At 40.4% G+C, this 24,113-nt stretch overlaps 1 protein-coding gene across 1 annotated transcript; it reads left to right on the forward strand.

Annotated features, from left to right (window-relative positions):
* Window positions 1-15,656: 15,656 nt before the first annotated feature.
* Window positions 15,657-19,091, forward strand: six2a (SIX homeobox 2a). Its single transcript, XM_074645336.1, has 2 exons — window positions 15,657-16,760; window positions 18,235-19,091. Exons 1-2 carry the CDS (start codon window positions 16,201-16,203, stop codon window positions 18,545-18,547), a joined length of 873 nt encoding a protein of 290 aa, XP_074501437.1. The 5' UTR covers window positions 15,657-16,200; the 3' UTR covers window positions 18,548-19,091.
* The last annotated feature ends 5,022 nt before the right edge of the window (window positions 19,092-24,113 follow it).

The following is a 24,113-nucleotide window of genomic DNA, read 5'->3' on the forward strand; positions in this document are numbered from 1 at the left end:
CAGCTTTGAGTAATCACTAAAAGAACAAGATAATAAAGAAGCTGAAGTATTTTTTTCTCTGAATGGTCGTTGGGCTCAGTTCCAATTGGTGAGGACCTGAGAGGATCTCAAGGGTTAAGCTGTTGCTCCGCTGTCTGACTTATGTTTAGTGGCAATGCCCTTTTTCCACCCAGGAAGTATGATGTGTTATAGCCAATATATAGAAGTTGAACGGTGGAGGTCAGTGTGGATGTTTTGGCCTTCAAAGCACAGGACTTTGACATCAGAGACAGAGGTTTGCGTCCCACGGGACGTTTGGTTTAGGCTACTAAAACACTTGGTTAAAATCAGGGAAAGATTGCGGCTTTGGTTAAACATTAAAGTCAACGCCTCCTGTATCATGTTTCAAGTAACTTTTTTGATATTTAACCAAGACCACAATCTTTCCCTTACCTTATCCAAGTGTTTTGATCAACCAAGTTTAGTGACAAGATCATATATGGATGAATGGATGAAGCAATCACAGTAAAACCATAGGCTTGATAGTCCCATATACATTTATAACAGAGCAGGAACATAGTATAGTAATGTTAAATTGAGGGGTTTCCCAAAATCGCTTAATAATCACAGGCTACTATAAGAACTTTAGCAAGCGATAACTTACTTGAATGTAATATACATATATATATATATATATATATATATATATATAAAGTTTATTATAATAATAATTTTAAAATAATTTTAATATCAATTAAAATATTTAATTTAAAAAAAATTTATCTGTTCAAAATGTACCTTAAAGGGAGATTTGTCAAGTATTTAATACTCTTATCCACATGGGAGTGGGAAAATATGCTGCTTTATGCAAATGTATGTATTTATTTATTATTGGAAATCGATTAACAACACAAAACAATAACAGATATTGTCCAGAAACCCTCACAGGTACTGCATTTAGCATAAAACAATATGCTCAAATCATAACATGGCAAACTGCAGCCCAACAGGCAACAACAGCTGTCAGTGTGTCAGTGTGCTGACTTGACTATGACTTGCCCCAAACTGCATGTGATTATCATAAAGTGGGCATGTCTGTAAAGGGGAGACTCGTGGGTACCCATAGAACACATTTACATTAACATATCTGGAGGTCAGAGGTCAAGGGACCCCTTTGAAAATGGCCACGCCAGTTGTTCCTCGCCAAAATTTTGTGTAAGTTTGGAGCGTTATTTAACCTCCTTCCCGACAAGCTAGTATTACATGGTTGGTACCGATGGATTCCTTAGGTTTTTCTAATTTCATATGATACCAGTATCTTCACTTCAATGGCTAAACTAGAATGGCACTCGGAGAGCGCAGACCTCCACCAAGGTGCGTGACTTTAAAAACAGATCACAGCTCACAGCTGGCCGGCTAGCCGGCTTATTATTAACACAGTGTGTTTCCGTGTAACGTATCGGCGGATGCCTCTCTCATTCAGCAGCCTTGTTATGTCTGTATAACGTTACACTACGGTGTCTCTCATCCCGTCATCTACCGCTTTGTTCTTTCTCACCGCGGACGGACAGCAGCTCCCGCACCTCGATGTCTCACCACACATCCACACACGTATCTCTCTGCTCTCAGAAGCGGGCTGGGTCACGCGTCATCAGTTACACTGCGCATGTGTTATACCCTATGGTCTAAAAGGTCCCATATTATAAAAAAGTGAGATTTTCATGTTTTTTTATTATAAAGCAGGCTTCAGTCCTATATAAATACTGTGAAAGTATCGAAACACTCAATCCACAGGGAAATACACACAGCTCGTATTCAGAAACTCTGCATTTGAAACAAGCTGTCAGGATTTCTGCCCATTCGTAATGTCACAAATATACAATATTTAGACCCCTTACACAGTTTTAAACGTAAATATTCTAAATGTCACCCAGTTTATTCCTGGTTGCAGTGTATGTGAATGTCATCAGCTGACAGGAAGTAAAGATGGACCCAAACTGTTGCCAGGCAACGCAATTCTGTTGCAATTCCGTTGCAATTCCGTTTAAATGCACTAAAACGGAGCATTTCAGACAGAGGGTAAATACAGTTATATTTAAGCAGACAGTATGAGGAGAATACAGTTTTTTTTAACATTACAGCATGTAAACATGTTCTAGTAGAAACACAAAATACAAGTATGAACCTGAAAATGAGCATAATATGGGACCTTTAATACACAGGCTGATCGGACTCTTTATAAAAAAAAATTAATCTGGATCATGATCCAGATCGCCACCAAAATTAAATGAATTGTTCATTGTGCCACATCCCACCCCTCAAAAAAAAAATGTCATCAAATCCATCTCAAACTTTTGGAGTAATCCTGCTAACAGACAAACAAACAAACAAACCAACGCAGGTGAAAACATAACCTCCTTGGCCCAAGGCCTTTGGCCTTGGCGGAGGTAATTAGGGGCATTAAAACAAATTTGTGTTAATATGTTATTATCGTGTTAATATATATATATATATATACATATTGCGTAACAGTCAGTGTACAGATATGCACTTATTGAAGAGACATTTATGAAATGTTTTATATCTCTTGAAATGTTATACTCTTCGAGCCGTGTATGTCCAAATATAAAGTGTTACATTATGATCTATACTCTTGGAGATTGAATCACTGGCATAAACAGCAACACTATATGGAGAAACTAAACCTCAGTAAAGTGTAATGATGCATGAGGCAGTTCCTCCGCCTAAGCCCCATCTTTTCTCTCACATAGTTGCGGTTGCCATATGCTCAGAATGACTATAATTGTTAGTTTCCTGGACAAAGTGTTCAGGAGGTTTGCAGGCATTTAATATACCCTGCAGGCAGAATTAAAAAGCAATCATGAAATCCAATTCTTCCATATAAAAACAAATGAGCGACACGCCGTGCCACGCTTCTATTTACAAAGCAAACACTTACCCTCATCTTCACAATATCTCATATTATGGCCAATGGTGAGCAAAGTACAGCAAGAGGTTTGACGGATGGTTTGGTTTAATGAGAGAGAAGTCATTTAGACGATGAAAGTAGACACATTATTAATGGGTTTTCTTGAAGGCTTCAGTGTGGAAATGGGGTTTGCAGAGCTTGAATAACTAATACGTTGGACGCATAAAAAACTGTGAAAAGATGAATTAAGAGTTGTACTGTAAAGCCGTGGCAGCAACGCCAACAAAAAGCAGTGATGAGAAGGATACCCTTCTCGTTTTGTGGTGGTCTGTGCTACGATGACAGCATTAATCAGTCCAAAATCAAAGTTACTTGTGTTCTTTGGAAACGAGGATAAGCTGCCTGATCTGTCTTTTCATGTGCATGTTTTTTTTATCATTATAATTTTTAGCTCTAGCTATTGCAAAGTTGGTCTGTCCACCACTTTGGACCAGAATGAAAAGTCTCAACAACTATTGGATGGATTGCCATGGAATTTGGTAGAGACATTTGTGGTCCCCAGATGGTGCATCCTGCTGAATTAGGTGATTCTCTGACTAAATATCCAGCACCACCAGCAGGTTGTTTTTTAGTGAATGGAATGCCATGAATCTTGGTACATTCACGGTGCCCAGAGGATGAATTCTCAGGACTTTGGTGATCCTTTTGACTTGTCCTCCAGCACCACGAGCAGGCAAAGTTTTTGCTTATCCTGTGAAATATCTCAACATCTTCTGGATGGATTGGCACCAACTTTTGTACAGACATGCATGGTTCCAAAATGATGCATAATAGTGACTTTGGTGATTCCCTGACTTTTTCTCTAGCGCCACCATGTGTGGACATTTGTGGTTTTAAGTGAAATGTCTCTACAACTATTCAATGTTAATGTCCCCTCAGGCTAAACCGTAATATTTTTGGTGATTCCCTGACTTTTCTCTAGCACCAACATCTGGTCAAAATAGTAATTTGTCCAATACTACCGCAAAACTTATGACATTCCCATCAGCCTCAGCTGTACTTTGTGTTTTCTGCTAATCAACAAATGGTAGCATGCCAACATGCTAAACTAAGATAATGAACACAGTTAACATTAAACCTGCTAAACATCAGCTTGCTGTCATTGTGAGAATATTGCCAGGCTAGCCATTAGCTTTTAGCTAAAAGCACCACTAGACACAAGGCACGAGGCACCTGATTGGACGAACGCTTTCCCTCGTGGGCTGCTGCTCCCAGCTTTCAAACCTGAACCAACATGACAGCTTGTTTGGAAACTTTCTTCTCTTATATCACGAAGATAGTTCACCAAAATTAGTTTCTGAAAACTTTTTATGCAAGAAATAAGCCATGCAGTTGCTGAATCTGTCTTTATTTTGGATCGACAACAGTTCATCTAAAAGTAACTATTGAGTTTCCAGAGGCGGCGAGTCACGCAAAACGCCCCTGATTTGCATAAAGTAGCAAGGACCTCAACTGTATGCAAATGAGGAGTGGCCAACGTGACGTCTCATCTCTCGAACGGCTGCTTACATAGACAATGAATGGGAAGTGTGGAAAGGACGGAGGCTGTGGCAACACATCCTCACTCCCAACTCGTCAGATACCGCCCGCTTGGTCAGTGACCCTCAGTATCGGAGACTGACGCACGAGGTACCCCTCTTGCGTTATTTTTGGACGGACCGGGGAAAGCGTGTTAAAGATACGTTCGTTACATGCATAGTGTCCTTTCAAAATAAACTTCTGTTTTCACAGGAAGTTAGGTTTAGGCAACACAACCACTTAGGTAGGGTTAGGAAATGGTCATGGTTGACGTTAACTTCACTGACTGGACTTACGTGACTAGCGACTCACATGACTCAGGACTGACGATACCAAGTGACCAACAACGTATGTGACAAAATGAGTCAACGTTTCTTTTAGCTTCACACAGAACATGAACAGCGGTCTCCTGGTTGAAAGTCTTGTGTTTGTTTGACCCATCCACCACCCCTATCGCTAGCCCTTAGCGGATTTTCACGCTATTAATACTACGTCACTTGCTTCGACCGTCGAATAACACAGCGGGTGGGTTTACACTGGAGTTAGTTGAAAGCCCGGTTCGTCACAAACTGTTGCTAAAGGGTACCTCCGTGCATCGGATTCCGATGCCGAGGGGCGCCGCCCAATCGGCGGTGTTTGATGAGTTGGGAGTGAGACCGGGTTGGCTCTGGACATGTACCATTAATCTTGTTTCTTGATAGCATCAAATGACCTCTGAAACTAGGGATGCACCGATACCGATATCAGTATCGATACTGTGCTGATGTACTTATACTCGTACTTGCAAAACGGCTCCGATACAACGGCACCGATACCACTTTACGATGGTGCGCCCGACCCCGCTGGGCCAGGATCCCACCTCAGCCGGCGCACACTGGCCCTCACTTTCATTGCGCCACAGGGTTTTGCTTGCACCCTCTGACTCATGGGTGCGTTAGACTCCTTGGTCCGTGTTTCAAGACGGGTTGGGTGGGTTGCCAACAACGCCACAGAGTCCTGACGCCTTCTACGTGGGCCGAGCCCTGATCTGGCGGCACAACGCAGTTGGGGTGCACTGAAAACAGTGAAAACAGTGCACCCCGACCGCGTCGTGCCGCCAGATCGGGGCCTTCCCCAGCGGGGAGAGAGGGCGCAGCAAGCCTTTGTCCACGGTGTGGCGAGGTCCGGGCGGGAAGTGCTGTAAAGCTGCAGCCACGAGCCACCTTCGCCCCGAGCCTTTCCAGCCGACCTAGAGCCGGTCGCGGCGCACCGCCTCGTATGCGGGACTCCCCAGCCTGCCGTGTGTCGCTCACACCCTCCAGCTGGCTGTTAATGACGGTCTTTTGGCACAGAGAAGTACTCGTATCGGTACTCGGTACTCGGTATCGGTACTCGGTATCGGCGAGTACCCAAATGTAAGTACTTGTACTTGTACTCGGTCTGAAAAAAAGTGGTATCGGTGCATCCCTAATTGAAACCAATACTGATGCATTGTTGTAGGTGGGATGTAGGGTAGGGTGTCCATTGAATCTTCAGCAGATGTCATTTATGCTAGTGCCAAGAAAATTATATCTCTGACAAAATTCAAGATCTCAGTGCCAACTGCAAACATTTATATGGTGTTAAACAATTTCATGTCATAGTAATATCACTGTGACAAAGTATATTGATAGATGTTAATTTGAACACATATGGTTAAAACAAAAACTAGCAACTTGCGCAGCTGTTTTCAACCCACACACAGTGGCCAATTTCAAAAAGTAAAACCGACGTATCAGGACACAGCAAAACAAAGCACCAGTCACATTATCAAAACTTCATTGTCAATCATCTTCATGCTATTAAAACACCATCTAGTATGATGTATAATAAGGCGTTTCTCTCCCGTACAGTATCACTACAACCACTGACTCTATCGTGGAACTATTTACGGCCCATATGGCCGGTGACACGGGGGTCAAGCCTGTGTTTCAAGTGAAACCACCAAGTGTTGTAAAAACCCTGCATACAGGAATGGATACAAATTCAAGCATTAGCACATTGCTAATTACTGCGGGTCGCTTTTAATAAATTCTTTCCTGACATACGAGTTCCAGCTCTGTAAAAAAGGGAAGAATGTTGCATGAGGGAAAAACATTAAGCACCATGCTGCAGACTTTTGCTATAAGCAGAAAGCTTGGGTTGTATGTAAAGGAATACTATACTGTATGATTTATGAGATTCACACGGGATACTGGTTTGATTTAAAGAGAGTACTGATTTTAAGAATTCACACATTTTCTTGAACAAAAATAGAAAACAATCCGAGCCATGTTTTCTGAGAGTAAATAACGTAATGGGACATAACTGTAAAAGCTGCACTTCAGCTGCTCTGTGGGTAATTTAACATGTTTTTATTTTGTGTGTTTATGCTTCCTTTGCTGTTTTAGCAAAACCAGTTTCCAAAATAAGTTGTGATCCCAGCTCTGGTCTTATTCACACTGACATAACATTGTGGTATCATAGCCAAGTCCTCTTTTTATTTGCTTTCGGGGTGGGGCAAACTCTTCCCTCATGTTTCTGGCCAAAAGAGGCATTTATTTGCTAGTTCAAATGTTACATGATCACAAGCAATTGGTTATCATGATCCAATTATATGCCGCAGCCTTCTGTCTCCTTTGATGCAGAGCAGGCCGAGGTTTATCTGATCCTACATATTGGCCCCATGGTGGCTTCTTAGTTGCTTGCCGTATCAAAATACTCCAAAGCAGCAGGTTGAGCTCGAGCCAGGTTTACAATTCATTGTCAATATGCAGCATTACAAACTGCACCGACTGCGCATGAAAATCCATACAAACTGTTTGAAAATAGTTACTAAATGTATTAAATAATAAGATTAAGCATAAAGCAGAGAGTAAAAAGTGCAATTTTTCCGGTTTAGGCAACAAAAAGTCCCAATAAAAGCATACAGCCTATAAGCATGTGCACAAAAGAAAATGCATGCATGGAGAGGCTGCACACTTTGCCCTGTGCACCATTTGCCAAATTGTAGACGATAATAATACATAATTCCGCACTGGAGTGTGTTTGCAGTCATTTAAAACAAGCCCACAGCGCTGACATAAATCAGCGTATGTGTGAAGCTCATATACCTGCGTGTCTGCACACTGCGGGTTTGACGAGAGACAGGGCTGAGGGGATTTCACCATAAAGGTTAGGAAGCGTGAAATATCTGAGAAGTGCTGGAGCCCTTCTCCTCTCTAAATTACAGCCGAATGCATGCTACACGGTCTTAGTGGTTGAGGGGGGGAAACGCCTTGGCAGCGCATAAAGGGCTCAGTGTGTGCCTGAAATGACCATGCGACTCCTGAAAATAAACAGGAATCAAATGGAGTGATTGATCGAATAAATTAACCTCAGCAGCAAGCGCCACGCTCACTCTCTCTCTGTCACACACACACACACACTGCTACTCATCAGCTCCAATGACCAGCCTTGTAGAAAAACAGACACTTGTTGCTGTTTGCTCCAGTGCTCAGGCCAGCTGCAATTTGGGTGTAAATTTGTTCCACAGAAGTGTGGTGGTGGTGGGTGGGCAGTGGGGCATTGGTGTGTGAAGGCTTTTTTTGCCAGTGAGTAATAGATGTAGCAGCACGAGGGCACAGGCTCGGCTTAATTGCAGGGCTTTTAAATGTCCAGATTGCAATTATGTAGAAGGTATATGCAAAAGTGATTTTAGCTTAGCTGAAAACAGCTTACCTGCTTGTAGATTGATTTATAAGTGTATATTTCTGTCCAACATAGCCTTTTGATTATCTTCCAGGTATTTCATCAAGTGTATGACAGATTCTGTGAATAATATAGCATTAACCCTCATCCTACCAACTGATGTCCCAACTTTTTGTCATATATCAGAGGTGCTTTATTCTATCATTCCAATTTGCACGACTTTGTCAATCAATTTGTTCCTATAATGACTTCATGTCATTGTTTTCTCTTTCTGTTTTAGTGATTTTTTAAAAAGACCAATGTATTGGGGTCCTAAGGGACCCCAGTCAAAAGCACCCAATTGTAGCCTATGCAGTAAAGATATTTAGAAAAATGTTTGCCATTGGTCCCAATTTAATGTATGACACACTATATTATTTATTTATTTATTTATTTATTTATTTATTTATTTATTTATTTATTTATTTATTTATGTCCTAAATTAAAAATAATCTGTGTTTTCTTTCTTCTGGTGACAATAACTACATTACTAATAATGTTTTGAGAAGAAATAGATTAACATTTTGCTATGATGGCTGTTACAGTATTTTCCTTGTATGTTAAATAGGTTGGTAGGATGAGGTTTAATGTGTCACAGTGCACAAAGAACTGTTAATCCAGAATTTAATTACGTTCTAATTTAATATGTTTATTATTGAGTATTAATGTGATGATCATTAATGAGTGTTGTCTCGGAAGCTTTTCCACCCTGAAGAGGACTAAAATTATTTATTTAACACTAGATGTTTTGCTTGCATTTAAGTCTATATGTATTGGATCAGCATTCAGCAGCCAGTGTTAGCGGAAAGCTTAGCAATAGCAAGTTTATTTCTGTAGCGCATTTCGTACACAAGGGGCAATTCAGTTTGCTTTACATAAATAAAAACAAAAAGAACATTCCTATTTAAGATATGATTAAAGATACACAGTACATGAAATAGTAATGAAACTGAGAGAAATATAATTAAAAGCTAAGCAATATCAAATAAAATGCAAAGTACTTAAAATAGAATAAATACATTGTAAAAACTATGTTTTTTCTATGTCAGAGCTGTATTCTGGTCAGTGATTTATATGTATATCTTGAATTTAGATGACTCTGTTGTATGTTTGTAGCTAAACCTGCAGTAGGCAGAATAATTTTGGCATCATTGGCCAAAAATGCCATAACAACCTTTCAGCATATTGTAATTCAAGTGTTCTGAGAGAAAACTAGACTTCTGCTCTTCCTCATGGCTCTGTTTTCAGACTTTAAAAAAAATCTAGCCCGTGACGAGAGACTTTGGCCAATCACAGGTCATTTCAGAGAGAGAGCGTTCCTATTGGCTGTTCATTCAATGGAGGCAGCTGTCAATCACTCGGTCAAAGCAACGCTGATCAAATATGAATCAATAATCTGTTATTGTAATGCCTATTTGAGAAAGTTTGCTCCAGCTGGTGGGCGGTGCTTGTTATTTCCTCAACTGATCTCAACATGGCTGCCGGGTCACAATCTTTCTCATTTTACAGCTAAACAGTACACTACAAGATGTTTCTGAAAACATTTTATGCGAGAAATAGGCATTACAGTAACAGAATATTAATTAATATTTGATCAGCGCTGCCTAGTTTGATCGGAGTTTGAGAGTGATTGACAGCTGCTCAGAGAAGGCAAGGCTCCAGCTCGGCTCTGATTGGTTGTTTTCCTCCGGTCTGTGAAATCTTGCAGCACTGGACACAGAGGCACATGATTGTTTTCAGATTACCTGTCTCATGCACTACTGTCAGGATATAGTAGATATAATTTTTTTAATCGTATTTTCTCCAATTCTACCCACTGCAGCTTTAATTCCAACTGTGTATTACATTTACAAGACCATTTTCATACTAAATTCATACATAAAGTAGGGTAGAAAAGCTGTGAACGGTGGTCTGTTCCACCTGGTTTTGTGCGTTCTGGTGTTTGCTCATCAACTGAAGGTGATGCTTGACTCTTGACTTTTAACTGCCTGTGAAATTGCTGCGTTTTGTGCAGGCCTATATATTCTAGAGTGGGCCTGAAATGTAAACCGTACAATCTGATGAACCTGCCGACCGGTCAGAGCCTTCTGGAAATGAAGACAACACACACACACATACACACACACACTCCTCTGCCCCCCCACCCCGCCCTGCTGCTTGCCTGTGCGGTTTATTGAAATCCCCTCCCTACTCTATAGGATAGCCCGGCCTCTGGGGTAACAAGATAGATGTAAACAACCAATTATTGGATAGGCCCTCATTCATATCCCTGTAACCGGTGGAGACGCACAGGCCTCTGGCTTTAATAATTCTCTCTCTCTCTCTCTCTCTCTCTCTCTCTCTCTCTCTCTCTCTCTCTCTCTGCTCAACATTTGGATGTCTGTCCGAAAGAATGTTACTCATCAACCTCTTGTTGCGCTTGTCTCAGGTCAGTGTTACAGAATAAAAGCCCCGTCCACTCCCTTCCACCCACCGACCCCAACACTTTGCAACACACACTCAAACACACATCTTGCAGTGATCAGCTCAATTAGTGCAGGTCGTGGTGGAAAGCGGCCGAGGTGAGCGCTGGGAGGTTGTGAAAATAGAGGCTTGGCTATTAGAGGAAACCAGATCTCCATTCATCAGCGGCTGTAATAATGAGCGCTTCAGAGCCGGAGCACTCTGATCAAACTGATCAGTGGAAACAAGTGGTTTACAAACACTGTCACGGGCCAGTCACGGGACCCAGATCTGCCCTGTCACTGCCGGTGCAGTGCGGTGCGGTGCGGTGCACACACCCAGCGGTTCTTTTTATAAAATTACATTAGATTAGATCAGATTAGATTAAATTATATTCAATTTTATTGTCATTTCACATAAAACAAGTACAGCGAAATGCAGTTTTGCATCTAACCAGAGTGCAAACTAGTAAAGTGCTGATTAAAGGTCCCATATTATGTTCATTTTCAGGTTCATACTTGTATTTTGTGTTTCTACTAGAAAATGTTTACATGCTGTAATGTTAAAAAAAACTTAAATTTTCCTCATACTGTCTGCTTGAATAAACCTGTATTTACCCTCCGTCTGAAACACTCAGTTTTAGTGCATTTAAATGGAATTGCAACAGAATTGCTTTGCCTGGCAACAGTTTGGGTCCATGTTTACTTCCTGTCAGCTGATGTTATTAACATACACTGCAACCAGGAAATAAACTGGGACACATTTAGAATGTTTACATTTAAAACCGTGTAATGGTCTTAATATAGTATATTTGTGACATCACAAATGGACAGAAATCCTGTCGGCTTGTTTCAAAAGCACAATTTCTGAATATGGGCTGTGTGTATTTCTCTGTATATTGAGCGCTTCGATACTTTCACAGTATTTATAAAGCACTTAAACCTGCTTTATAATATAAAAGACATGAAAATCTCACTTTTTACAGTATTGGACCTTTAAGACAATAAATACAAATGAGGATATATGTGATGTATATACAGATATACAGATTGCAGTTAAGGTGCAAAGGATAGACATATGTTATATTCTGATGAATAAGAGTTAAGTATAAATTGCATACTGATGAAAAATTGTATAAAACATGTTGTATAAGAGCATTATAAAGAATAAATTACATATACAGGTGGAGATATATTCATATCTATACACAGAGAGGTTATGTACATACAATAGAGCTATATATGGGACTAAGTGAGTATACATATAAGATGAATATTAGAGAATATATGTTATATATAGGTGGAGTCATAAGTTATATAGGAGATGACGATATGTCCTTAGGGACTAAATTAATATTATATAGGATGAACATTACACATTACCATGAATGCAATGAAGATGCTTTGTATTCACATTTTAATTGCTTGCTGTACTTCTGTATTTGCTCTGTAATATCCTCTCTGTGGAAGTGGCTTTGGATGCATTCTAGTCTAATAAGTATTTAGATCTTATATAGGGGCTAAGTGAGCAGGTGTTGATTGAAGATGACAGTTTCTTCAAACTTTTTCATATCAAAGATGCATTAAAAAAATCCAAATTTAATAACATTTTATCCTTTTGAACTCCATCTATGCTGAGATTATTGTTGGCTGTGATTATGAGCAAAACTGGGTACCTGTCGTAAAGCAAGGTGGGATGATAGCTGGCCAAACAGTGTATCACCTCATCAGAATAACAGCTATATGAGACCCCCTAATGGCCCCCAACCTGGAACTCCTATAAGGCCCCAGACCCTATTTTGGTTGCATCTGCTCCCGTCATCCCCCAGAATAATCCAAATGACTAAGGACAGAGTCTGTTAGGGATGAACTAGGCTCATAGGCCTTCATGACACATGGCACCGGTCTACAGGGAGGCGACACACTCAGAAGTTATAAAGCTGAGGGGAAAAATAAAAGGAAATAAATTAAATACATCTTTTTTATTTATATCTCCATAACCAGCCTGGTAAAGAGTATTTTCAGTCTGTGAGGTCATTCAGATAAATTATTACACTTTACAACGAATATCTGAACGGCCTTTTATATGAAACCTCAGGGGGAAATAGTGTGACCACTGTGCAGCTCTTTCACCAGTGGGAGAGCCCCATGTGTGTGTTTGGGCTCACTTACGAGGCATTTAGGTGTGTGTGTGTGTGTGTGTGTGTGTGTGTGTGTGTGTGTGTGTATGTGTGTGTGTGTGTGTGTGTGTGTGTGTTAGATGGATGGAGATAAGTTTGATCTGAAATCGGTTTAAAATGTTCGTCAAAATGTGTTGCATTTATCCGTCTCGTTCTCTTATTTTCATGATGTGTCTCAATCACTGAAGTCACCAAATTAAAAGACATTCAGAACGTGATTTAATTGTAAATTTGCAATTTCATTCATGACTTTGTGAAATTCTTCTTCTTTTTTTATTTTATGAGGAAATAGAACTCATTCATTATGTGATTTTCTTGTTAGGGCAGTGTACTGTATGTAGCCTATAAATCCTTACTTGTTTTCCTCTCTATCCATTCAGGCGGTACCCCGGTCCCCCTGACGATTAGCCGACCATCAGTCAGCTTAATGCCCTAATACTCTCCGAACTGCGCTTCAGGCCAAACCAAAGTCAATTTATTAAACAAAAGGGGGGGGGACACAACACGGAAACTGGGATCAGGCTCCTCTTACAGGACTCCTCATCTCTGCTGATAAACGAACTGCAGAATTACACCAATAATTCCTCGACTTCATCGCAATAATAGGCCCATACAGAGGGTATACATGGACAAATTGGTTCCTGATCGGAAACAAAGGTGAACAGTGAACCTGTGATCCAATGATTATAGATTTAATTTTTTATACCCCTGAGATTTTATGGATCTCTTTGCCAGGACTTTAGAAGTGCTGCTGATAGTTATTTATTTATTTATTTATTTAATGCAATTTTATTTATTTATTTTGAAAATATAAAATTGATTTCTTCACATATATCAAATTACGCCTATTAAATACTAACCAATAATAATAATAATAATGAAAACATATTAATATACATATTAATATTATCAAAAATGTAAAAATATTCATTTTAAACTTTTTGAAATTATTATTTTATTATATATTTTATTTATAATTTTTCCACATACCTGCCTTTCATCTAACATGCGTCAGCAGCTAATTTTCTGTCTTAAGTGAAGTCTGTTCTAGCTGAAACAGGTCTGTGGTGTGTGTGTGTGTGGGGGGGGGGAGGTGATGTGATAGCCTACTGTACTGAGTGTTGGTGTAACTAACAATCGTATCTCTAATGAAGAGGTCCCATGGTGGTGAGGCAATAGAAATCCACCAACTGGTCAATCCTTTTGACCCAACAGTCAATAACACACATGCCCGTCCGCGTGACGCACGTCACCATATATATACCTGACAACACCAGCAAACCAGATGACAGTGTTTTTCTGCTGCCGCTTTCTCTTAAGCTGCAGAGCAGAGGTCTCTCATCGGCCGAAGCTCATCGTTTTTCATCAACAAGTATCATTTCCTCCTGTGACTCATAAATCCTCCTGTTACCTCTAAACTCCATTCTCTCACTGCTGCCTTTGTGTCTCTCTGCATCATCTTATCTTAATCATCATATTGAAATGATTACTCTTCCAATCTTATCGTCTAATCCTGCTTGTGATTTTGATGATCTCTGACTTCCATCTTCCTCCACTGTTGCACTAAACCGTGTCAGCCAGATGACTCAAATACAAACGGAAAAGTTTGGGCTCACCGGTGCTGCTGCTGCTGCTGGTTGCTGGTGGTGGTGGTGGTGCTGCTGGTGCTGCTGGTGCTGCTGGTGCTGCTGCTGGTTCAAGTCGTTTTTGTCCTCCGCTGCTGCCCGACAGACTCTCTCCCTCTCTGCTCTCCGTCCAACAAACTCTCCTGCACGCACGAACCCTCATGTCACGGCTGCACACCTTCACATTGTTTGCCATTCTGTGCGCTGCCGCGTGCCGTCACTGGCTCACCCCTCATTTAGATACTAATGATAAACATTATCACCGCAATGTTCTAATGAAATACAGAAATATAATATTCCTTTGGGGATCACAGATATAGGAATGTCATCTTCATACCAGATTAGATTAAAAAAAATCCTTGAATTATTTATAAAGTTAATATAAACCAGCTATAGACACACTTACAAAGCTCCTTCGGAAATATTGTAGCACAGTCTTTAGACGTGCAAAGTTCTCAAATATTTTTAATAAATTGCTTTCTAAACTTGACTTTTTGTGCTTATTTTTTAAAGTCTTATATTTTTCTTGTTTTATTAACCTATTATTTGTAACATATCTCTCTTATGACGCTGTTTTATGGTTACATTTAGTGGCATGCATATTTTCAATAATGTATCTGATCACCTGTAGACCAAAATTTATATTTTTTTATATTTCCAAATGACTGTAACAATTTTACAACTTCAAGTGAACTTAGATCAAATTGATCTAAATTGATTGGAGGTGAGAAAACATAAGAAACATAATTCTGGTAGAATTAGTCTAATTTATTTTAATCTATATATATTTTTTTTATATTTTTTTTTATTTTGGCTTGCCTTAAGCATGTCAGGTATTTTGCGAGCTTTTCATTAAACGCTTCATTACTTGTCGCGACAGCTGACAGACATTTCACTTGTATGAAATGATGAAGCGACTGACTTTAAAGTTCCAGGTGTTGGTGCAGATCTTGATTGATTTGTGAGAGCCGCTGGAGGCATGAAGGCATGAAGACATGAAGACCTAGTGCAGCCGGCTCGGTGCGCTCTGGCGCCATCCTTCCTCCAGCTGCGGGACCAGCACCACTAACCCCCCTACCTCCACCCTACCTCCACCCCCTCCGAGCTCCAAGCTCTTTGGCTGCCCGAGGTGTCTGTCAAAGTGAAGGGAAAGAAAAAAAAAAGTGTTTTAGAAGAAAAGTCGGAGCGCTGTTTCTATTGGTAGGCGGGCTGGTCGTGAAGGGAACAATCGGGTGGACTCTGCCAGGGAGCCACCTCAAAGCAGATCAGGTTACTGTGAGTGACAGCGTAACCATGGCAAATAATTTGACTAAGGCTATTGTCTTATCCTCACCATCCCCGGGTCAGATAACCGACCAATCAGAGTTCATATAATCGCTTGTCTTGCCAGCTTAGAATAATATTATTAAAAGGAGCCAGCGAGCCGGTCTGCGGGAGTAGGTGATGTAGAAACGGCTGAGAAAAGGTGGAGGAGGACGGCTGAAGGAGCAGCAACTTTCTCTCTTTCTCAGCAGCTACAGGAGGATTTGTCGCCTGGGGTTTTGCACGGCTGAATGGACTTGAGTTGATTCCACCATCCGCGGCTGGATATTACCTCACCTTGGGCTGTTTTAACTTTTACACTGCTCTTTTGGGACCTTTTGTCGCTTATGGACTTAATGCGTTTTGATTTAATGTGAGACTGAGAGGAGGGGACGTGGAAGTAAGGCACAATATAATCTCTATTGATTTACGTTGTCGCCATGTCCATGCTTCCGACGTTTGGTTTTACGCAGGAACAAGTTGCGTGTGTTTGCGAAGTCCTCCAGCAAGGAGGTAACATCGAGCGGCTCGGTCGCTTCCTCTGGTCCCTCCCGGCCTGCGAACACCTCCACAAGAACGAGAGCGTCCTCAAAGCGAAAGCCGTGGTCGCTTTCCACCGGGGCAACTTCCGCGAACTCTACAAGATCCTGGAGAGCCACCAGTTCTCTCCGCACAACCACCCGAAGCTGCAGCAGCTGTGGCTCAAAGCGCACTACATCGAGGCGGAGAAGCTGCGAGGCCGGCCGCTGGGCGCCGTGGGGAAGTACCGGGTCCGGAGAAAGTTCCCGCTGCCTCGATCCATCTGGGACGGAGAGGAGACCAGCTACTGCTTCAAGGAGAAGAGCAGGAGCGTCCTCCGGGAGTGGTACACCCACAACCCGTATCCATCCCCGCGGGAGAAACGAGAGCTGGCCGAGGGCACGGGACTCACCACCACGCAGGTCAGCAACTGGTTCAAAAACCGACGGCAGCGGGACCGAGCAGCTGAGGCCAAGGAGAGGTACGAGTCAACTTCAAATATTTAGCAGAAAACGGGGAATATTGTAGTATTTTTATGATTATAACATCAGGCCAAAATAGACAGAAATCATATTTAAAACAGGCACCAGTGTTTCTTCGGTAGGTCTATATGCAGCTCTTAAAAATAAGTGGGCTGACCTACATCTGGCAATTTATTGCATTGACCAAATATTAATATATTTTTCAGTTCTTATCAAAACGATCCAGTTCTCTCCACGCATCTGCGCCTGTTAGTGTAAAGTTATATCAGAAGCAGGCACTTTTGTTCATACTTTTGGGTTCAGTAAAATCACTGTTGTGTGTGAGAGTTGTGCAGGCCGCGCGTAAAAGTTGAAAAGGCAGAAAATGAAAGGCTTGTTGTCGGGTAAATTACAAGGTTATAAAAGTCACCACTTTTATGTTTTAATCACAATTATTATAACATTTGATTTGACATTAACATTAGAGAAAAAAAAGTTTGAAGTACCCTCCAGATACCGGAGTGAACACATATAAGAGAACATCTCAGAACACGTTTAAAAGTTGTTTTTCGGTGTAACTGATGTGGAGCCTTCGTATTAGCCCGGTTGACATTTCATTGGGAGTCGTTTGTACATTTCAAAGTTTGGAAATGACACAGGCAGCCGTGCGGAGAGGCCTGGGAGACGTGTTTCAGTCAGGTGTTCTCCGGGTTGGTGTCTTCTTTCAGCCTCTGGCCACTAATTCAGGCTGAAAGCTCCACGTAAATCACGTCTTCCCACTGAGAGAAGCCTTACTCACCACTGCACACACACACACACACACACACATGGACCGCTCCATACGAGACAGGCACACGTTTAGCAATAATTAGAGCTGTCATTTATTCACACTTAGCACAGGCCGAGAACTGGCCCACTCGTGTTTACCCTCAGGTCACTCTGGGTGAATTCATTTGCCCTAAACACAGATAGGCTACTAAACGCAGGTTCAATAGATTTATTATCTGTGCACTGCTGTAGTGAAGTGAGCCGTGGCCTCTAATTATTTCAATGACTTACTTATTGTCTGCAACCTGGCACACGTGCGCATTGACGCATTAATAAATAATTCGACTAAGAATTTGATCATTTGTATATATTAATGATACTTATGATGGCTATTGTAAATATGGATTGGTCTAATTAAGATCCCAGGAGGCTACACACAGTAGCATGGACAAACATATTTTGCTTATTTTTTTTTTTAAGAATGATGTTTTTGTTTTTACAATGTTACAAAAATATGAATTTACAAATATTTCATTCGCACATTTAGTCTATTTTTATTGATTTATATATTAAATTATCTATATTTATTTATTTTTATCACTGTAGCTAGTTTTAAAAATGTGTAACAACTTGATCATTTTGCACATATTTTTTCCTGATATGTTTTAAGAGTTTTTGTGTGCGTGCACCACCCTGACATGTGATTTTTGTATTTTTTGTTGGCAGAGAAAACAACGAGAACTCCAACAGCAATAGTCACAACCCATTGACTTCTTCCATGAATGGAAATAAATCTCTATTGGGGAGCTCGGACGACGATAAAACCCCTTCGGGGACCCCGGATCACACGTCCTCGAGCCCGGCCCTGCTGCTCGGCTCGAACGTCGGTTTACAGTCCCTGCACGGCCTCGCGCCCCCACCGGGACCCAGCGCCATCCCGGTACCGGGCGGCATAGACTCGGTGCACCATCACCACTCAATGCACCACGACTCCATACTGAACCCTATGTCTTCGAATCTAGTGGACCTTGGCTCTTAAAAAGAAGGGGGACAGAGAGCACCGGCTCTTTTTTTTTTTTTGGAAAAGTAACGAGGTGGCGCGAGCTTCAAGCACTTGCGGCAAGGTGCGAGGCCGACCGACTGGAACACTGCAGAAACACAGACACCGTAACAAATCATTTCGTCTCATATTCAACCGTCAAAGTCGGTTTAAACAAGTGGGAAGAAATGTGCCAGTGCGCAGCGCACTTATCCCCAAATTAATCCTGCTTGACTCGAGAAACAAGAGTCAAAGCAGAGCACTTAAGAAATTTAATTAAAACAGATACCATTCATTGGCATATTTTTTCTCTTTATTTCCCTTAAGGGAAATGTAATTTCGAAAGATTAATATAGATTGTGACTTGTTAAAACGGATCATTTTTGCAGTGCTGGTGCAGACAAAAGGTGAGGTATAGGTCGTTTTAGGTAAAAAAAAAAAAAATGAAAAAAAAAAAATGAAAAAAAGTATTTTACCGGAATGTAATAACGTAACATGCTATATTGTTGAAAACAATACCAATAAAATGTCTTAATTCTTGTTACTATTACCGTTGTTATTTGAGGGGTGTAGATATATCAGCAGACTGTATAGGCACCGTGTTGAAGACCCCAGCGCCTTTCTGTTTACATACACATGGTTCTCCAAGAGAACCAGAAGCAGTTTTCTTTTTTTTTGTCGAAGGTGGGGGGGGGGGGGGGGGGGGGATGATTGGGTATGATATTCTCAAGTGTCTTATGAGAGCCGTGATAAGATGAAATATCTTAATCTCTTGATATTATTATTATCATTTGGAAAGAGACTGCATGTAAACTTTGCGATAAATGATGAAACAATTCACCTATAGTTTCATATACCCTTTACAATAAAAGAAAAAAGAAATACATGGATTGAAAATCGAGAATTTCTTTTGAATGTTTCTTGACATTTTTTGCAGAAAAAAAACAGTCTGTTTCTATAGTTTGTCTCCTCCTGGGTGACAAATATCAGTCTTTATGCAGTCACAGGGGCTCTTTACTGGAGAGAGTGTGTGTGTGCATTTTTCAATTATTTCTTTGCACTTTTAATTTTTATGTTTAATTGTATTTTCACGAATCTGACTTTGCAGAAATACTCATTAATTATAGATATAACTTTAAACGGCCTGCGGTGGAGCTGGATCTCATCCATGCTTCACTATTTCCTCTGGTCGTCTGAATGTGCGCTGAACCAGCAGCTCCTTCTATAATAACGTTAGTGAAATGTATAATCAGATAGCATTACCCCAAAAATCAAGAGCTCTTAGCCTTTGACACATATGGCTGCTCTAAGAAAGAGGATATTGTCCCTTTATGTGTGGCCAGTCTGCCGGCGTGCACGGGTCCATATCCCGGGATTATCTACCATCTAATCAGAAATGCTGCGAAGGGAAGTCGTTTCTCCTCATTCACTACAAGTCCAGTTTCCAGGCTGGCTTTTGGAGTTCAAATGGAAATGCAAGAACTGGGGTCTAAAAAATATTTTCTGGAAATATGTGAAAAGAGGAAAATAATGCAGTAAGATCTTTTAGATTTAGGATATTGTAATTTAATATTATTAAATTGGTGTATTTAATTAGATGATTTGAAATAGTTGAATTATTGCGTTTATTTAGTTTAATGTAATGGCCGTTTGTTAAAGTGATGATCCCCCGATTTAAGGTCAAAGTTCACCTAAATCCTCATCACAGATGTTAAAAGGACAGAACGAGAGAGAGGCTTAATGCAGTGCTTTGTGTTAAAAAAACACGAGTAGAAGAAGAGCCGGTGGCATGAGGCCATGACGGGGCGAAGCCGGGAGAACTGGAGACGAGCTTTTCCAACGCGGGAACCTTGATGTTGGAGTGATGACACCTTATCTGTCCGCGCTCGGTCGAGGAGAACAAAAGTACCGTAGTGTTTGGAGGAGCAAAAAAAAAAAAAGAAAGAAAACACAGAAGTGGAAACGGGCGTTGAAAGAAGACACTTTGTTTGAACAGCTTCAGCCGCGCAACACCTTCAGCAAGTCTGCTGCATGCCCGAGAATAAGCCCTAAAACAACAGCTTTTAGTCCTTTCATACTTTCATTAGCTTCAATACTTTCCCTTTTTATAAGCTTCAGGTGCTACCGGAGCGCTCGGGTGCATTTCATGCTATTTTTCTATGTCTTATTATCACAATAATAATAATAAGAGTATAATGGAATATTTTGGTGCCATATTTGTATCTTATTCATCTCGTAGTTGATGTGTGGTGTTATCGGATTGTTTTGGGTAAATTGCAATTATGCATGATTATAAACTATGATGAGGACTTCAAAGATTATATGTTTACCAGATGTTGATTGGTTGCCAGGTTGACATGCTCATGGGTGGAGAACTATTTTGAGAATTATTAAGCGGCAGAATTGTGGTCCAGTAATAAATGGGCTCTAATGTGATTGTAAACATGAAAAAGTGTGTGAATCATCTCCCTTCTGTCTGTAAAGGCGAAGGATCAGTCGCACCTTGTTGGGCGCATGCAGCTTCTGGCGCGTGAAGGTCAATTACACGTGCAGCTCACTTTCTAATTAACGAGGACTTGAGTGCATGTGGGTCTTCTCAAAACAAGCCTACGAGGAGACATAACACGGAATAGTTGGTCTCTCACCAAACCAACCCTGTAACCCCACAAAGAGTTAGTGATTTTCACTTCCCTCTCTCCTGTTTCCCATAAGGCTCCAAACGTGAACTCCAACTGGCATTGTGAGCGCGCCATGTGCACCCGCGGAGGGCGGAGGGGAGGCTGGTAAAAACGCTTTTTGGGCAGAAGATGTTAGGAAAATCCACCAGCATTGCAGAAAAGTACTAACAAGGCGCACTGGTTATAAACTCTGACGTGATTCTGCAAAAAAAAAGCAGCAGGAGCTGCAGAGGAACCGGGCTAAAGAGCAGGCAGGTGTGAACTAGTCCGGGTTTGTCTCGCACAGGTTCGTCTGCAGGCTTTCTGATCAGTCAGTCACCGCGGGCTGAGGATGTTGCAGAGATTAAACGTCAAGTGTTCAACAACTTTAGGCAAACAATAGTGTAGAAAAGAAGTTAATGCCACTTGGCATGAGGAAACCAAAGCATTAAACAGTCAGCAGAGAATGTTGAGCTCTGGCCTCGTAAACATCACATCCATCCACTTTTATAAGCTTTGGAAGAGTTGTTCTGACCCGAGATCTGTTCTTTTTTTGTTCCAGTACTGAACAAATTAGTGAGTTGTTATTGTCATCATGATTACATCACCGCACAAAATGCATTTCAAGCATGCTAGTTTAGTGAATAACAAAGTTTTGATTGCTATTTAGTTCATGTAGCCCATTAAAAACAAATAATGCGATTTAAACAGACATGTATCCGCGTGCTGCTGCAGATTGTAACATTTATCATTATTTCATATGCAGTTTGGTTCACTAAGCTAATTTATTTGCAGCTTAGAACTAAATGACAATCATTTCTTCATATTTCCCTTTTTTTTTTCAATCGCATAAAATAGCAGCGAACGGTTAATAATTGAATCTAATGCGAAAGATTGATCATTACATTTCATTTTTGCATTAGGTCAGGCAGATGCAATTTAATTTCAGAGCTTCTCGGCTTATTTAATTACGCTAAAATAATTTAAAATTACGGACTTTTTAGTCATAACAGTTTTCTTTTTTTTGTCATTTTGCCGCAATTTTTTGGAGGTCTCTTGTCTGGATTTAAGCGTCGTTTACTCATTACATAATAAGGCAATGAAGTCATTAAAGAAGATTAAAAAAGGCAAAACAGTACAGCCACATGAAGACTTATTTTATATTGCCATGTTGTATTCATTATTAATTGATAATTGATTATTGTGTTCACGCAATTAACAAAAACGTGCATTCAAATACAATCATTTAGAGTATACATTTTCTCGACTTTTTAAGGGGGCGTTTACTTTGAAATCCTTAGCAGATCTAATACTATATATATATATATATATATATATATATATATATCATATTTTTTAGTAACCTGTTAATTTTAGATCAGGTTTCCCTTCATTTGAACAGTAAGAGGAGAGCGGACAGCACTCCAAAAGGATGACTTGTTTTAAAATTCATAGTCTCATCGATAAGCACATGATAATGATGCTCTGCCTCACTTTCAGACACCATTTATTGTCAAACTAACATGGAAGACTGATAAAGCCATTATTGTGAAAACACTGAATCATCATAATTAATTACAATAGCCAGTAAGTTACTAATTAGAATTTAAACTAAAACCCCTTAAAATGTTTTTTTGGTTTTTTTGGAAAGTAAGGGGAAATTATTTTATGCTAATGCATTTTATTGCATTACCCAAAAGTATTTGAAGAGGTGTTCTGAGTTTGAAAAGGATCAACATGTGCATCCTTCAGCTTATTCAATGCACAAAAATCACCAACATTGGAGATACAAGGTTTTCCTCCGACAGCAGGATATAACAACATGCATCAGATGCTCATTTAACTTATTGTTAAGTGATGTTAACGCACTCTGCAGACATGTCAGATACAGTGATGATAGTACTAATGTGAGACATTATTGGTCCCAGTGGGGAAATTCTCCTTTCACTTAGACCCCCTTCAGGGAGGTCAGAGGTCAAACTTTTACAGCAGCAGCCTCAGAGCTGGAAGGGGATTCACTGTTTTGCTCAAGGATACTTCAGCAGAACAGAACTCCCAGTTCTCTGGGTCACGGACGGTTCGCTGACTGGTCTTAAGATGATCCCTAATCATTTTACACACAAGATGTGCAGCAATGAAGTGACAGAGCTCTGATTCCAGGCACTGTCCCGGTTAATTGTCATAAATTTACATTTATTTTCACATTTATTTAAAGCTAGACGGCTAGATAGATAGATAGATAGATGTACTGTATTGATCCCAAATTGGGAAATTATATTGTTACAGCAGCAGGTTATCAAGACAATGCACCAGAACAGTAAACAAAATGTACATATCAACTCCAGAGAAATATATCCATAGAATACACAACATAAAGAATATTACAATACACTAGAAATATACCCGACTACTACAACTAACATAAAAAATATAAAATATAAACCTAGAATAACCTACAATATACATTAGCAAAGTGTGCAAGTCATAATGTTTTGTTTAGTGCATAAAAGAATAATTGAGGTAGTGAATGTGCAAATGTAGATGGGCAAAACAGAATGTTAAATAAACCGTAAAGCTGAGAGTTCTCTGTTAGACAGAGGCGATGCGTTGTAGAGAGTTATTGCTTTAGGCAGGACAGATTTCCTGTATCGGTCCTTGTGACATGCAAAGCTGAATCAGTGTGTTGGAGAAAGAGCTCCGCTGTGTGTCCAGTAGGTGGTGGAGAGGGTGGTCAGGATTATCCATGATGGATAACAGTTTGCTCAGTGTCCTCCTCTCCACTACAACTTCAAAAGTAATCTGGTTTGCAGCCAATTACTGAGCCTGCCTTTCTTAATTACTTTATTAACTCATCAACAACAGATGAAACATTCATATGGAATGTGAATAACATGTTTTAAATTCGTCTT

This window comes from Sebastes fasciatus, chromosome 9 (genome assembly GCF_043250625.1).
Source record: "Sebastes fasciatus isolate fSebFas1 chromosome 9, fSebFas1.pri, whole genome shotgun sequence".
NCBI classification, from domain to species: Eukaryota; Metazoa; Chordata; class Actinopteri; order Perciformes; family Sebastidae; genus Sebastes; species Sebastes fasciatus.

Coding starts and splice junctions, on each gene's coding strand:
- six2a (XM_074645336.1), top strand. CDS start 16,201: ATGTCCATGCTTCCGACGTTTGGTTTTACGCAGGAACAAGTTGCGTGT. Junction 16,761..18,234: donor GCAGCTGAGGCCAAGGAGAG/GTACGAGTCAAC, acceptor TTTTGTTGGCAG/AGAAAACAACGAGAACTCCA.